Source organism: Pleurodeles waltl, chromosome 4_1, assembly GCF_031143425.1.
Source record: "Pleurodeles waltl isolate 20211129_DDA chromosome 4_1, aPleWal1.hap1.20221129, whole genome shotgun sequence".
NCBI lineage: Eukaryota > Metazoa > Chordata > Amphibia > Caudata > Salamandridae > Pleurodeles > Pleurodeles waltl.
In genome coordinates, this window is record NC_090442.1 from 764,034,581 (window position 1) to 764,050,510 (window position 15,930).

A 15,930-nucleotide genomic window follows, 5' to 3' on the forward strand; every position below is an offset into this window, starting at 1 on the left:
ACTTTGTTTTGTTCATCAGTGAAACTGTTGTTCACAAATCCTGGTGTAGTTTTTCTAACAAATTTATTTTTAAGAGACAATAGCTCTGGCACAGGTAAAAAAAAAAATTAAAAAAAAAATCCCGGGGTAGTTGCGAATTAAATCTGAAAAAAAAAAGTTTGCAATCCCAGGCCTCGAAAAATTTACTCTCCCAAGGGCGAGTCTGATTTTATCAGGTTGAGATATTTTTAGCATCTACTCGTCCTGGGAGTGAATTTAAGCTGGAGGGAACAGGTGTTTTGTTCATTCAGAAAGTGAATGATCAATAAAGACACCTTTAATTCTTGTTTTATCTTGACACACTTGCTGTCTGTTCAAGGACAGAGCTTAAATGTCAGTTTGTCTTCTTACTAATTGTTTCCTATCTTATCCTGAAAAATGGTGTGTACTTTGCTTTCTCTTTTTACTGTCAAGAGGTTTTTGTCAAGTGAGCTGTCTGACAATCATTGTCAGTCGAAAGGCTATGAGATGTCAGTTTTGTTTTGTAACACACAACACAAACAGCTTGTAAATGAATAGTACAAAAACTTCAAAATATTTCCAGAATTACAAAAGAACATTTTTTGTAATTCAGAAGTGTGATGCAAACACAGATTTAAATAGGAGCACAACAAATCAGAACACTTTACTTTGTGATGTGCCAATGACCTATTTGCAGAAGCTTTATTTCGGAGCATTATACACTATATAGGTTTATCTAAAACCATTTCAGTGAGAAATGTTCATTTCAGTGGAAAATCTTCTGATTGCAAATAAGTGTGTTACCACTTTATGCTTCAAGTATGTACTTACTAAAAGTGATAGTCTTTAAACATGAGTTGAGAAACATTCCTGCCCTCGCCCTGATGACAGTGCGGTTAATGAACTAAGAGGTCAGTTAGCTGTCATGTGTATCCTATATCAATGCCGAAGCCATTGACCACATACCGCAAGTAGCCATCAACACCTCCCAGGCAGAACCTCCAAAATAATCCGAGGGTAAAGCAGCAATTAAGCTTCTCTCCAGTGCTAAAGCACCTGGCTCTGATTCCATCCCAGCTGAAATTTACAAGGCAGGGAGACCAGTCTTGTTACAGATTGTTACAGAAGCTCACCGAGCTCTTTCAGACCATATGGTAATGGGACACTATCCCTCAGGAGCTCAAGGATGCCTCAATCCCCAATCTCTACAAGAGAAAGGGAAACCAGGCAGTGTTGTGACAACCTTAAAGGAATCTCTCTCCTGGTAATTGCCGGCAAGATCCTTGCCAGAGTCCTTATTAACTGCCTCATTCAACTCATGGAAGACGGGTACCTGCCAGGGGGTCAGTGCGGCTTTATTTAGGGCAGAAGGACAGTGGACATGATATTTTAAGCATGTCAACTACAGGAGAAGTGCCAGGAACAAAACCGGGACCTTTGTGCAACATTTGTGGGCCTGACCAAAGCCTTTCAGACCATGAGTCGTGAGGGGCTATGGCAGATCATGGAGAAGTTTGGCTGCCTAGGCAAATTCATCAGTATGGTATGCCAGTGCCACGACGGCTTGCTTGCTCAACTACTGGACGATGGAGATTCCTCTGATGCCTTCCCAGTCACCAACAGATTCAAGCAAGGCTGTGTACTGGCACACACCCTGTTCAGCATGATGTTTTCGGCCATGCTGTCAGATGCATTCTGCAATGACGAAGAAACCAGCATCAAGATCAGATATAGGATTAATGGCAGGCTCTTCAGCCTGCGGAGGCTACAGGCCAGGACCAAGGTTGAAGAGGACTCTGAGCCCAATTTTCTGTTCACAGATGATTGTACAGTCAACACTGCCACAGAGGCCAAGATGCAGCAGAGCATGAACCGTTTTTCCATTGCATGCAGAAGTTTCAGCCTCACAATCAGTACCAAGACGACTAAGGTCTTGCATCAGCCTGCACTGCAGAAGACATATATGGAACCAACTATCACCGCAAAAGGAGAAATCCTGAAGGCTGTTGAAAAGTTCACATACCTCTGCAGCACACTCTCCAGATCTGTGAACATTGACGATGAGGTAGACACACGCATCACTACGGCAAGCTCTGCATTTGGACGGTGCAGGAGTTAGTGTGGGAGAGGAAACGTGTCGGACTGTCCTCAAAGCTGAAGATGTTTAAGGCAGTTGTACTGCTCACACTACTGTATGCCTGTGAGACATGGACTGTGTATGAGCGCCATGCTAAAAAGCTGAATCGCTTCCACATGAACTGCTTAAGAACGCTGCAAAAAATTACCATCCAGGACAAAGTTCCAGACACAGATTTCCTCTCAAGCTGGTCTGCCAAGTATCTACACCCTGCTGAGAAAAGCCCAAGTCAGCTGGGCAGGCCACCATGTACGTATGGCAGACATGCGTCTCCCCAAGAGACTGTTCCATGGTGAACTTGCGAAAGGCTAACACACACAAGGGGGGCAGAAAAAGCACTTTAAGGACACTCTGAAAGTCTCTCTGAAGAGCTTTGGCATTTACCCTGCCTTGCCTGACGAAGCTATATCAGCAAAGGTTCTACCTCCTGCAAGCAGAGCAGGATTGCAGAGGTGTAGAAGATGCGTGAGCTTCATGGTCAACTCTTTGCCAACCAACCCAGCAGACCACTTGTGCCCGTCGTGCGGCAGAGGTTTTGGAGCCTGCATTGGATTGACCTGCCACAGCAGGACACACCGTACCCAATCAACCTCCTCAACGTGATGTCGTTGGTTATCGTCCACAACGATGGACGAACACCATATGTAGCGAGATTTGTATTATTTATGAAGCAAAAGTTTAGTCTATTAAATCAAACCAAAGTGTTTTTTGTACATCAGACATGGTTACTCGTGTATTTGAAGGTGCTCCCATATGCGATAAAGAAGAAAATGGCGGCTCAGTGAATTAACATATTTGACCAGGATTGTATTATTTGAAACCTGTTTATGGGTCAAGAGCATTATAATTATGGCTAGTAGATTATTTATGGTTTAAATCTTTTTATTGTTCTTTGCAGTTCAGAAGTATCTGCCACATAATAACATGAGCAATAGATGAAATAAAAAAGGAAGGATAACATCCTTTAACATTCAAAGAACTTTAAACCCCTCATGCAGAGGACAAAAAGAGGACAAGTCGTGGTGTTTGCATTATATTCTGAAACATGAGTCCAGCTACCGATGGTCCAAGAGTCGCAACAGCTTTAGATAGCTAAGGCATGTCAATTCCCTAAATTTGTGGGATAGTAACAAAGTAAATGGTCTCCAGAGGTCACTATAGGAGTCTCCTTGGGACACCAATGTCAGTTTTTCCATTCCCAATATGTGCCAAAGTCTATGTAGACAAGCCCGATGTGTAGGAACCGTAGTGATGCTCCCAATACTATACCAATCTGTCGCTCCCTACGTGATTTCTGTGAAAATGTGAGTGGATTAGGAAGGCCAACTATGGCATAAGCCAGCAACCAAGGTAGTTGGGTGTTGAGATAAGTATCTATGTCCTGCAGGACCTGGCCTCAGAACTGGGAGATCTTTGGGCAGGCCCACAGGATGTGGAGCAACGTCCCCTGCATACCACACTGTCTCCAGCAGTCAGCCAATTGTGTGGGGTAGCATTGTTGAAGTCGGGAGTGAATTTGATGCCAGTAAGTAGTAATTTTGACTGCTGTTTCTATGCTTGCCAAGTTACGAGCCGTATGATGAGCTCTGTAATATATCTCCTTCCATTTTAAGCTGTTAGGTTTCTGTCTAGTTGTTGCTCCCAGTGGTGCTGTATCAGGGATCTCGGAATCAGGGGTGTGTGTAAGATAAGTCTGATATATTTTTCTTGCCTGTAGCTTCCGGAGAAGCCACAGATCAAAGTATGTCAGAGGTCTCTGGGCCCCGGGTCAAAGAGCAGGGTGTGACACCCAGTGGCAGACTTGAAAGTAGTGATGTCTTTCTTCCTATGGCAGATCAAACTTCTTTTTCATTTGCTCAAAACGGCGAACCCTGTCTGTGTAATATAGGTGGGCGACAGACCTGCAGGCGCTGGGCTGCCACCACCAATACTACCAACAATTTTGTCCTGTCATAAAGTCTGAGTTGTCTAGTATGGTGTAAACTAAATTTAACTCCAACTGAGGCAATCTAAACGGAGTGAGAGGAAACCTGTTACTCAAACCCTTAAGAAACCTTAGAGCTATAGGGGACCTAAATAAAGAGGGTTGGTTAGGTAAACAAATAAATGCAGACTGTGCAGACCGATAGCTCTTCACTGTCCCAACTGCAGAACCTTGCTGTGTCAAAGTGAGAGCAAATTGTAAAACATTGGACAAATGGGACTTTAAAGTATCAATGTGTCTTTTCATACCAGTTAACAGACTTTGCTTATCTACCAGCATAGACAGTTTTGGTGGAGTGTCTCCTGGCCGATAAGATAACATCCACCTCTTATAGGGGAGGGAGAGAAAAATAATTCAGATTTCCCCGTTCTATCTCCAGGCATGTTGGTGCAGGCTCTGGAGGTTGGGGTGTAAAACCTGCCCCTGAGGAGGCCTGCCCTTTGAGGGAGAAGGAACTGAGAGCACTGTGATAGGTGAAGCTCTGTGTACTACACCCTTGTTGACCAATCCGGGGCTATTAATGTTACTTGGGCGTGATATTGGTGAATCTTCCTCAGAACCTGAGGAATCAAGTGTTTTCAAGGAAATGTGCCTGTTGTCCCAGCTTACCTGAAACGTGCCCAACAATGCTTCTTGCATCGCATACTGGAGGCTGCAGAACAACGGGCAGTGCACGTTTTCGTGAGTGGCAAACAGGTCTATCTGAGGCATCCCCCACAACTGAAAGATGTGAAGAACTAGGAGAACTACCTCCGGATGGAGATGCCACTTGTGATCGGCTGAAAAGTGCCGGCTGAGACTGTCAACTGTCAGATTGGACAACAACTTGGTTGTTACCTGCAGATGATGCAGCACCAACCCTGGAGTCTTAGCTTTGAGTAACCAATTGTCCACTTAAGAAAATAACAATATTCCTCTCCTTTTGAGATGCGCTGCAACCACTTCCATCACCTTTGTGAAAACTTGGGGTGCGGAAGTACGACCAAAAGGAAGGACCATAAACTGGTAGTGCTGCATCCCTACCCTGAACCAGAAATACTTCTTGTGTGACTTCAGAACGGGGATGTGAAAATACACATCCTGCAAGTAATTTGAAACCATCCAGTCTTCTTTGTCCAGCGCAAGAAGCACCTGAGCTACGGTTAGCATTTTGAAATTTTCCTGTTTGAGGAACCAATTCAAAATCCACAGGTCCAGAATGGGCCTCAAATGACCATCTTTTTTGGGGGTCAGGAAATATATTGAGTAACATTGCTGACCCTTTTCCTTCTCTCGATCCAACTCCATTTTGCCCTTTAAAAGCAGATTTTGTACTTCATGCTGAAGCAACAGCAGATGTTCTTCTGAATAAAAAGTATGCTGGGGAGGGAAGTGAGGGGGCAACTCCCGAAAGGGAAGGGCATACCCATTTCCTACAATGCTGAACACCCAAGAGTCCAATGTTATTGACTTTGAATCTTGAAGAAAATGAATTACCCTTTTAGGAGTTGCGGCCAAACCCCATAAACCTACGTAAAGGTCTGTAGGTTGAGGAGAGAGACTGAAGACCTAAAGACGTAGCAGTGGCTTTGCATTCCTAGAACCTTTCAGCGCTGAACCAGCTTTCTCTCCAAACAGTCTGGGCCCTTCAAACAGGAGATCCATTGAGGCAGATTATACATCTGCGGAGACCCCCTGTTTCCCCAAGACAAGTATGTCTCCTGCTAGCCATCGATGTACCCATGGCTCTGGCTACATAGTCTGCTGTGTCCAGACCTGATTGGATGACTTGTTTAGCAGTCATCTGACTGCCCTGCAGCAGCTTCTTAAAATGTTCCTTCACATCTTGCGGCAACTTGGGGGCCAACTCGTTAGCTCACTCAATCCGTGCATGGATATATCTACCTATAACACATGTAGCATTAACTGATTTCAAAGACATTCTACATGATGAAAAGACCTTCTTAGCAGACTGTTCTGTGTGTTTAGATTCCCTATCTGCAGGTGTCGTTGGGAAGGAACCAGGATTGTTTTAGAAGACCAAAAAGCCTGTCCGACTAGACTCCAAGGCATCTAATGTTGACTAAGGAATTGGGGGTCACCTGGCGCCACCCTGTACCTTCTGGCAATTACTTTGGAGACAGCAGGTGTTTTTACTCTGCGACCGAGTTGAGTGGCTTGATGCCGGACGAATATTATCCAGTGTCTGTATTGGCACCGTCGACCCTGAAGGTGATGGAGCAGTAGGCAAAAAAGGCATAAGCAAGAGTCTGTTTATATGGTTCCAGAATGCTCAGATTAAACGCCAAAGGACCCGTGGGGCCGGCAGGCATACTAACGGGGGTCATTGCCCTGCTAAAAATGCTGAACATGAGATTTCAAAAGGCCGATGGATCCACCCCAGGAGTCCGGAAGGCCGGATACTCTTGTTGATCCTGGACCTGACCTGAGTCTTGTGCCTTCATTTCCTGTGGAGTAACAGGAGAGAACTACGACTTGAAGGAGATGCTGAGATGGTGCTGGTGACTTTTAGTGCAAATTCAGTTGCAGAGGAGAAAGGGTGGGGCTCACTTGCCAGGTCCAACGGCATCGAGACTTTGAACCCAGTGATAAGGACCTCAGGCTACCATCTGCGGAAGAGCGATGCTGAGAACTCTGGAGACGCCGCTTCTTATATGATTTTGAAGCTCTATGGGAAGATGACTCCTCTCGATGTCTGGATCTTCTCCTTCTTGGCCTTTGCCTTGAACAGCTTTGCTTCTCTTTCCTTCAGTTCTTTCGGGTTCATACTCTGGCAAGAAGAGCATGCCCTGATGTCGCGATCGGAACTTGGGCACCAGAGGCAATTTTTGTGCAAATCAGTGACTCACATATAACCTACACATTCCCTACAAGGTTTAAAGCCAGACGTCTTAGGTGGAGACATTGTAGCATGAAGAAAACTCGGAAGACTTCTTATTGCGCCGATGACATCAGACAGAGTTGTGTTTTGAGCTGACCCATTGTGACGTCAACGTGGAGAGATAGAAAATATTTGTGTTGATTCTGGTGCATTGGGGCTATTTAAAAGATGAGGAATCCACAGATGGATGTATCCATCAGAAAGGCTGACTTCCTTTTTCCTTATTGAATGTGCTTTAGGTCACTCCTCTAGTTACACTCCTGCCTTCTTGTAGCTTATCTGGATTGTTTGAGCTATCCATCGTGCAGTGGTGCCCTTTGTAACCAGTAAGCCCTTTCACTGAAAACTAAAAATAGCTTTCGGAGCTGGGAAAGTGCCTTCTTAGCTCCCGGGGATATTTTTTACAGAAACTGAATCCCTCTGCTGAAAACAGCAGAGAGATTTGGTGCATTGTGTGATTACGGAATGTTTCCGTCCTCAGCACAGGTGTCGTTGAGCTTGACTGAACCATTGCGTCATGCGCACCAAAGGAGTTAATATGCTATATTGACAGAATTAGAGTTTCACAAATCCAAACAAGTTTGTTGCCTTTTTGCCCCCTCGCAATGGAGACCCCATATAGAAATCGGACATTTACAGAGCGATAATTAAATGCGTTCAAATATGTTAAACCAAAACTAAAAGAACTTTGCCCACACCCATAAGATAGGCTTTCCTGGGTAATATGCCAATAGCTGAAATCTGTAAAGCAGCTCCATGGTCTACTCCAAACACGTTCACTAAACATTATTGTGTAGATGTGTACGCCAACAAGCAAATATATCACAGACAGTGCTATGTATGCTTTTTCAAACAGCTGCAACACCCACAGGTTAACCACAACTTTCTGTAGGGCACTGCTTCACATTCTATGCGCAGCATGTCTATCTACAGCCACACATGCATCAATCAGAAAATGTTACCCTTTAAGCATGTTTGTGGCATGTAGTGCTGTAGATTCACATGGGCCTGCCCTCCTCCCCGGACACCTGTGGCCATTACAATACCTTCTTATAATTTCATATGCATGGACAGATCTTTACTAATACTTACTCGCACTCCATTCTCACCTGACTGCGTGAAAACAGTCTAAAAATGGAGTTGATGCCCATGCGCATGATAACCAAGAGGAGGTGTCACTTTGCTTAGTGACTTAAGAGACCTTTTTAAAGAAAAACAATTTGTACATGTCCGGACCCAACACTAGATGGCAGGAGTATGCAGAGCATGTGAACCTACAGCACTACAAGCCACAAACAGATGCTTACAGGCTAAGTAACATATTCCTTCTTCAGCATTGGTATCTTTAATTGATCTTCTTGTGGTCTGGCCTCCTCCCCAAATAGAGGCTTGCCTAAGAACATTTAATTTGCTCTTTATGCTTGACTGGTGCTAAAAAATCGGAGGTATGCAAACCTCTGGGTGGGGTGAGGCATGGAGCACTTTTACCGCATTAACTGATGCTTGGCATTTTACAATGATTTTAATGTGCTGATAAAGGGGGCACTGTTATGCTTAGCCCAACAATGCTTTGACTTGTTTTTTTAAATTTACCAAAGGACTCTTTCAGTGGGGGATGATTCAAACGTGAATCTATGAAAGCTTCCAGTGTTGGTGCACTACAATTATAAGTAACTGAACTTTTTTCAAATGCCTTTGTGGGAGTGTATTTACTGACAATGATACAAACTACCTTTGGTGTAAAACTCAGTAAGTAATAGCTTACAATGCACAGTAATTAAGTTCATTAACACAAAAGTGACCACCGATTTGCTTGTATTTATTTTTTGTTTTGTCCTCCTCAGAGTAAGATTTAATAAACCTGTCTTTTTGCAAAAGTATGAAATGCCATCTTGACTGCTGTGATATTAACTTTAGTTTACGCAGATCTTAATATGATCTCTAAAAAAAAAAAAATTCTCTGTGGAATGTGTACAAGGTTAAAATTGCGTATGGTGCGTTTATTTTGTATGATACGTTTGTCTTGTGTATAAAAAATGCTTTATAAGGTTAATACATAGTCGTGTTCACTTTTCTTGGATTATCTGCATATATCTTCACTGGCAATTGTAGTCTAAAGTTTTGAAGTTTCTAATAGAGCCTGGTCAGCCTGTGTTTGCCTATTGCTTACTTTCCTTTAATCATTACAATGTTTTTGAAAGCCCTGATTCCCTTCTTTACTTTTTGCTAGGGTTCTGAATTACTGCCGTATTTTCACCGAGCTGTGTGAAACCTTTCTTGAAAAAATTGTTTCAACTCCGAATCAAGGGTTGGGAGACTTACGAACACTTGAGCTACTTCTGATATGTGCAGGGCATCCACAGTATGAGGTTAGTTGTTCATGTTTGAAAAAATGAATAATTTGTTAATCAGTTAATTGGCCTTCTGGCCATTCAGTTCAATTTGTTTTAGGTTCCCTATTAAGTCATTAGCTACTAACCTATCCTTCTACTGATATTTTTTAACTCCTAAGAACCTGCAATGCCTAAGAGGAAATTGGAAATCTATTTCTGCACCCAGCGTTGGGTCTGAATTGATCTCCGCTGGTATAGTAGTAACTTGTTGAGTTGCTGTCTGTAGGAAGCAGGCTCTCTATATAGTATACCAGAATGAGGTAAATATAAAGTACAAGAGGCACTCATTATAACATGAAAAATAATAGTGCTCATGAGTCAGTATACATAGGCAATGTTTTGTCATATATTTCTGAAAATTACTGGGATTATTTCAAACATAATCCCCAATTACAGTATCACTGTCCAAATCCAAATAGTAGAATTAATTGATCTGTTGTTGCCTCTTGTACTTTATATTTGCAATAGTGCTTTTAGCATCTATCAAGACCTTTTGGGTGTGGTCTTTCAAGAGTGCACCATTTCGAGATTCGACATTCTTCGTTGATATTCACCTTGCTACCCAGAGCGCCTAGTTTTCTCCCAGTACAATACACCCACACGTAGTTAGAGTACCAGAATGAGGTATACTGTGCAGACAGTCAAGGTATCCCTTAATATTGTACTGGGGCTTGCTTTAATAATCCCAAGTTGCTCTTTTAGTGTTAGTGTGGTAAAGCAGCCTTAGACATATTGGAGGGCAGTGTTAGGGATTTGTTGCATATACAGAGTCACTAAAGGAGACCCACACAAGTAAATCTGAGACAAATTTAAGAAAAATAACACAGTATTTTATATACATTTTAGACACCAGATCAGTAATAAGGTAAGTACTTTAGATGTTTCAGAATTGTACAAGTAAACAGTAGAAAAATCAGTTGTCCGATTTGAGACATGAGACTTGAACATGGTAATGTAGGAAGTTGGCTCTGTATGTGCTATTTCAAAGTAAGGAATAGCATGCACAGAGTCCAAGGGTTCCCCTTAGAGGTAAAATAGTGGTAAAAATAGATAATACTAATGCTCTATTTTGTGGTAGTGTGGTCGAGCAGTAGGCTTATCCAAGGAGTAGTGTTAAGCATTTGTTGTACATACACATAGACAATAAATGAGGTACACACACTCAGAGACAAATCCAGCCAATAGGTTTTGTTATAGAAAAATATATTTTCTTAGTTTATTTTAAGAACCACAGGTTCAAATTTAACATGTAATATCTTGTTTGAAAGGTATTGCAGGTAAGTACCTTAGGAACTTTTAATCATTTCAATTGCATGTATACTTTTCAAGTTATTGACAAATAGCTATTTCAAAAGTGGACACTTAGTGCAATTTTCACAGTTCCTGGGGGAGGTAAGTTTTTGTTAGTTTTACCAGGTAAGTAAGACACTTACAGGGTTCAGTTCTTGGTCCAAGGTAGCCCAACGTTGGGGGTTCAGAGCAACCCCAAAGTCACCACACCAGCAGCTCAGGGCCGGTCAGGTGCAGAGTTCAAAGTGGTGCCCAAAACGCATAGGCTAGAATGGAGAGAAGGGGGTGCCCCGGTTCCGGTCTGCTTGCAGGTAAGTACCCGCGTCTTCGGAGGGCAGACCAGGGGGGTTTTGTAGGGCACCGGGGGGGACACAAGCCCACACAGAAATTTCACCCTCAGCAGCGCGGGGGCGGCCGGGTGCAGTGTAGAAACAAGCGTCGGGTTCGCAATGTTAGTCTATGAGAGATCAACGGATCTCTTCAGCGCTGCAGGCAGGCAAGGGGGGGCTTCCTCGGGGAAACCTCCACTTGGGCAAGGGAGAGGGACTCCTGGGGGTCACTTCTCCAGTGAAAGTCCGGTCCTTCAGGTCCTGGGGGCTGCGGGTGCAGGGTCTTTTCCAGGCGTCGGGACTTAGGTTTCAGAGAGTCGCGGTCAGGGGAAGCCTCGGGATTCCCTCTGCAGGCGGCGCTGTGGGGGCTCAGGGGGGACAGGTTTTGGTACTCACAGTCTTAGAGTAGTCCGGGGGTCCTCCCTGAGGTGTTGGTTCTCCACCAGCCGAGTCGGGGTCGCCGGGTGCAGTGTTGCAAGTCTCACGCTTCTTGCGGGGAGATTGCAGGGTTCTTTAAAGCTGCTCCTTTGGATAAAGTTGCAGTCTTTTTGGAGCAGGTCCGCTGTCCTCGGGAGTTTTTTGTCGTCGTCGAAGCAGGGCAGTCCTCAGAGGATGCAGAGGTCGCTGGTCCCTTTGGAAGGCGTCGCTGGAGCAGAGTTCTTTGGAAGGCAGGAGACAGGCCGGTGAGTTTCTGGAGCCAAGGCAGTTGTTGTCTTCTGGTCTTCCTCTGCAGGGGTTTTCAGCTGGGCAGTCCTTCTTCTTGTAGTTGCAGGAATCTAATTTTCTAGGGTTCAGGGTAGCCCTTAAATACTAAATTTAAGGGCGTGTTTAGGTCTGGGGGGTTAGTAGCCAATGGCTACTAGCCCTGAGGGTGAGTACACCCTCTTTGTGCCTCCTCCCAAGGGGAGGGGGTCACATCCCTAATCCTATTGGGGGAATCCTCCATCTGCAAGATGGAGGATTTTCTAAAAGTTAGTCACCTCAGCTCAGGACACCTTAGGGGCTGTCCTGACTGGCCAGTGACTCCTCCTTGTTGTTCTCATTATTTTCTCCGGCCTGGCCGCCAAAAGTGGGGGCCGGGGCCGGAGGGGGCGGGCAACTCCACTAGCTGGAGTGTCCTGCGGTGCTGTGACAAAGGGGTGAGCCTTTGAGGCTCACCGCCAGGTGTTACAGCTCCTGCCTGGGGGAGGTGTTAGCATCTCCACCCAGTGCAGGCTTTGTTACTGGCCTCAGAGTGACAAAGTCACTCTCCCCATGGGGCCAGCAACATGTCTCTAGTGTGGCAGGCTGCTGGAACCAGTCAGCCTACACAGATAGTCGGTTAAGTTTCAGGGGGCACCTCTAAGGTGCCCTCTGTGGTGCATTTTACAATAAATGTACACTGGCATCAGTGTGCATTTATTGTGCTGAGTTATTCACAAATAGCTATTTTAAAAGTGGACACTCTGCAATTTTCACAGTTCCTGGGGGAGGTAAAGTATTGTTAGTTTATGCAGGTAGGTAACCCACCTACAGGGTTCAGTTTTGGGTCCAAGGTAGCCCACCGTTGGGGGTTCAGAGCAACCCCAAAGTTACCACACCAGCAGCTCAGGGCCGGTCAGGTGCAGAGTTCAAAGTGGTGCCCAAAACACATAGGCTTCAATGGAGAGAAGGGGGTGCCCCGGTTCCAGTCTGCCAGCAGGTAAGTACCCGCGTCTTCGGACGGCAGACCAGGGGGGTTTTGTAGGGCACCGGGGGGGACACAAGCCCACACAGAAATTTCACCCTCAGCGGCGCGGGGGCGGCCGGGTGCAGTGTTAGAACAAGCGTCGGGTTCGCAATGGAAGTCAATGAGAGATCAAGGGATCTCTTCAGCGCTGCAGGCAGGCAAGGGGGGGCTTCCTCGGGGAAACCTCCACTTGGGCAAGGGAGAGGGACTCCTGGGGGTCACTTCTGCAGTGAAAGTCCGGTCCTTCAGGTCCTGGGGGCTGCGGGTGCAGGGTCTTTTCCAGGCGTCGGGACTTAGGTTTCAGAGAGTCGCGGTCAGGGGAAGCCTCGGGATTCCCTCTGCAGGCGGCGCTGTGGGGGCTCAGGGGGGACAGGTTTTGGTACTCACAGTCGGAGAGTAGTCCGGGGGTCCTCCCTGAGGTGTTGGTTCTCCACCAGCCGAGTCGGGGTCGCCGGGTGCAGTGTTGCAAGTCTCACGCTTCTTGCGGGGAGTTGCAGAGTTCTTTAAAGCTGCTTCCTGAAACAAAGTTGCAGTCTTTTTGGAGCAGGTCCGCTGTCCTCGGGAGTTTCTTGTCTTTTTCGAAGCAGGGCAGTCCTCAGAGGTTTCAGATGTCGCTGGTCCCTTGGAAGGCGTCGCTGGAGCAGAGTTCTTTGGAAGGCAGGAGACAGGCCGGTGAGTTTCTGGAGCCAAGGCAGTTGTTGTCTTCTGGTCTTCCTCTGCAGGGGTTTTCAGCTGGGCAGTCCTTCTTCTTGTAGTTGCAGGAATCTAATTTTCTAGGGTTCAGGGTAGCCCTTAAATACTAAATTTAAGGGCGTGTTTAGGTCTGGGGGGTTAGTAGCCAATGGCTACTAGCCCTGAGGGTGGGTACACCCTCTTCGTGCCTCCTCCCAAGGGGAGGGGGTCACAATCCTAACCCTATTGGGGGAATCCTCCATCTGCAAGATGGAGGATTTCTAAAAGTTAGTCACTTCAGCTCAGGACACCTTAGGGGCTGTCCTGACTGGCCAGTGACTCCTCCTTGTTTTTCTCATTATTTTCTCCGGCCTTGCCGCCAAAAGTGGGGGCCGTGGCCGGAGGGGGCGGGCAACTCCACTAAGCTGGAGTGCCCTGCTGGGCTGTGACAAAGGGGTGAGCCTTTGAGGCTCACCGCCAGGTGTCACAGCTCCTGCCTGGGGGAGGTGTTAGCATCTCCACCCAGTGCAGGCTTTGTTACTGGCCTCAGAGTGACAAAGGCACTCTCCCCATGGGGCCAGCAACATGTCTCTGGTGTGGCAGGCTGCTGGAACTAGTCAGCCTACACAGACAGTCGGTTAAGTTTCAGGGGGCACCTCTAAGGTGCCCTCTGGGGTGTATTTTGCAATAAAATGTACACTGGCATCAGTGTGCATTTATTGTGCTGAGAAGTTTGATACCAAACTTCCCAGTTTTCAGTGTAGCCATTATGGTGCTGTGGAGTTCGTGTTTGACAAACTCCCAGACCATATACTCTTATGGCTACCCTGCACTTACAATGTCTAAGGTTTTGTTTAGACACTGTAGGGGTACCATGCTCATGCACTGGTACCCTCACCTATGGTATAGTGCACCCTGCCTTAGGGCTGTAAGGCCTGCTAGAGGGGTGTCTTACCTATACTGCATAGGCAGTGAGGCTGGCATGGCACCCTGAGGGGAGTGCCATGTCGACTTACTCGTTTTGTCCTCACTAGCACACACAAGCTGGCAAGCAGTGTGTCTGTGCTGAGTGATAGGTCTCCAGGGTGGCATAAGACATGCTGCAGCCCTTAGAGACCTTCCTTGGCATCCGGGCCCTTGGTACTAGAAGTACCAGTTACAAGGGACTTATCTGGATGCCAGGGTCTGCCAATTGTGGATACAAAAGTACAGGTTAGGGAAAGAACACTGGTGCTGGGGCCTGGTTAGCAGGCCTCAGCACACTTTCAATTGTAAACATAGCATCAGCAAAGGCAAAAAGTCAGGTGGCAACCATGCCAAGGAGGCATTTCCTTACAGTCAGCAGTTTGTTGGACTTGACTGGGTGATTGGTGCCTGCAGGATGCATGGAAGTGACTCCTCCACTTCAAGTGCGATGCTGGACGGTTTGCGTTGTGCTGGTGGCCCTTCAGGGCTTTTGGAGGATGCACAGCTGCAGAATGAGTCAGGTCTTTGCGATTGTTGGGACTGTAACATGTAGGCAGTGTTTGATGCCAAAGTCCGCAGCTAGTCCACAGTTCTTACGGTGATTGGCTCTTTTGTCCTTCTGTAGTCAGTCTAATCTGAGTACCTGGTGTCAGTGGGGCACCTAAATACTGAATGGTAGTGAAGGGTAGATGTCAATGGGCTACTTACCCTTGGGGTCACTACATCTCCCTTTATGACCACTTACTGGGGGGGAGTGGGCATAGCCCTGTCCCAGAGTTTCTAATTCCATTAAAAACAAAATGGTGGAATCCTTCCCTTGAAGCAGGCAACCCGGTTAGGGTGTGACTAGCTTGGTGGTACAACACTCCTACCTGCATAGATAATTTCCTGCCTGTCCTGGGGCCAGCTGGGCCTCAGGGTAGGGGATGGTATATCACAGGTTTGGGGGACCAAGGGGTCGTATATCAAAGGCAGCAGGGGCTTTAAGGTCCCAGGCCATGGTTTACAGATTTACTAGCCAGTCTGCTGGAGGAGGTGTGAACATCTTCCTCTAGAGCAGATATTGTTTCTGGCCTCAGAGTATGGGCTGTCAGGGGGTCAAATACTCATCTGTGGTGGCAGGCTGGTCGATACCAGTCTGCCAGCACCCTAGAGGGCAACTAGGTTTTCAGGGGGCACCTCTAAGGTACCTGCTGGGGAATGTCATAATCCAATACTGGCATCAGCATGGGTTTATTGAGACAAAGTGTTTGATAACAAACACCATTATTTTCTGTGCAACCATCCTGTAGTTGGGTAACACGTGATGACCACTGCCCACTATATGTCCTTAAGATGGCTACCCGATCACTTGAAATATCTCGTATTAGAACTAAACATCACAGGTCCATTTCTGATTGTGCATACTGTATATATCCTCCCATAAAATAAAATGCACCCTGCTTAAGGGCTTCAAGGCCTGCTGTATGGGTAACTTGCATATAAAATATACAGTGACTTTGGCATGACACACAGTAAGTGTGCTATGTTGTGTTTTCACTCATGGTTTTCACCATAACACGCTGTCTTC

The 15,930-nt window shown here is 46.1% G+C and overlaps 1 protein-coding gene across 3 annotated transcripts in view; it reads left to right on the plus strand.

Moving 5' to 3' along the window:
- Positions 1 to 15,930, plus strand: part of TNPO3 (transportin 3) — a 991,461-nt gene that overhangs the window by 292,069 nt on the left and 683,462 nt on the right. For all 3 annotated transcript variants that reach the window (XM_069229384.1, XM_069229382.1, XM_069229383.1), the window contains exon 7: positions 9,233 to 9,371. In XM_069229384.1, coding sequence (XP_069085485.1) covers positions 9,233 to 9,371 — 139 coding nt within the window. The remainder of the gene's footprint in view (positions 1 to 9,232; positions 9,372 to 15,930) is intronic.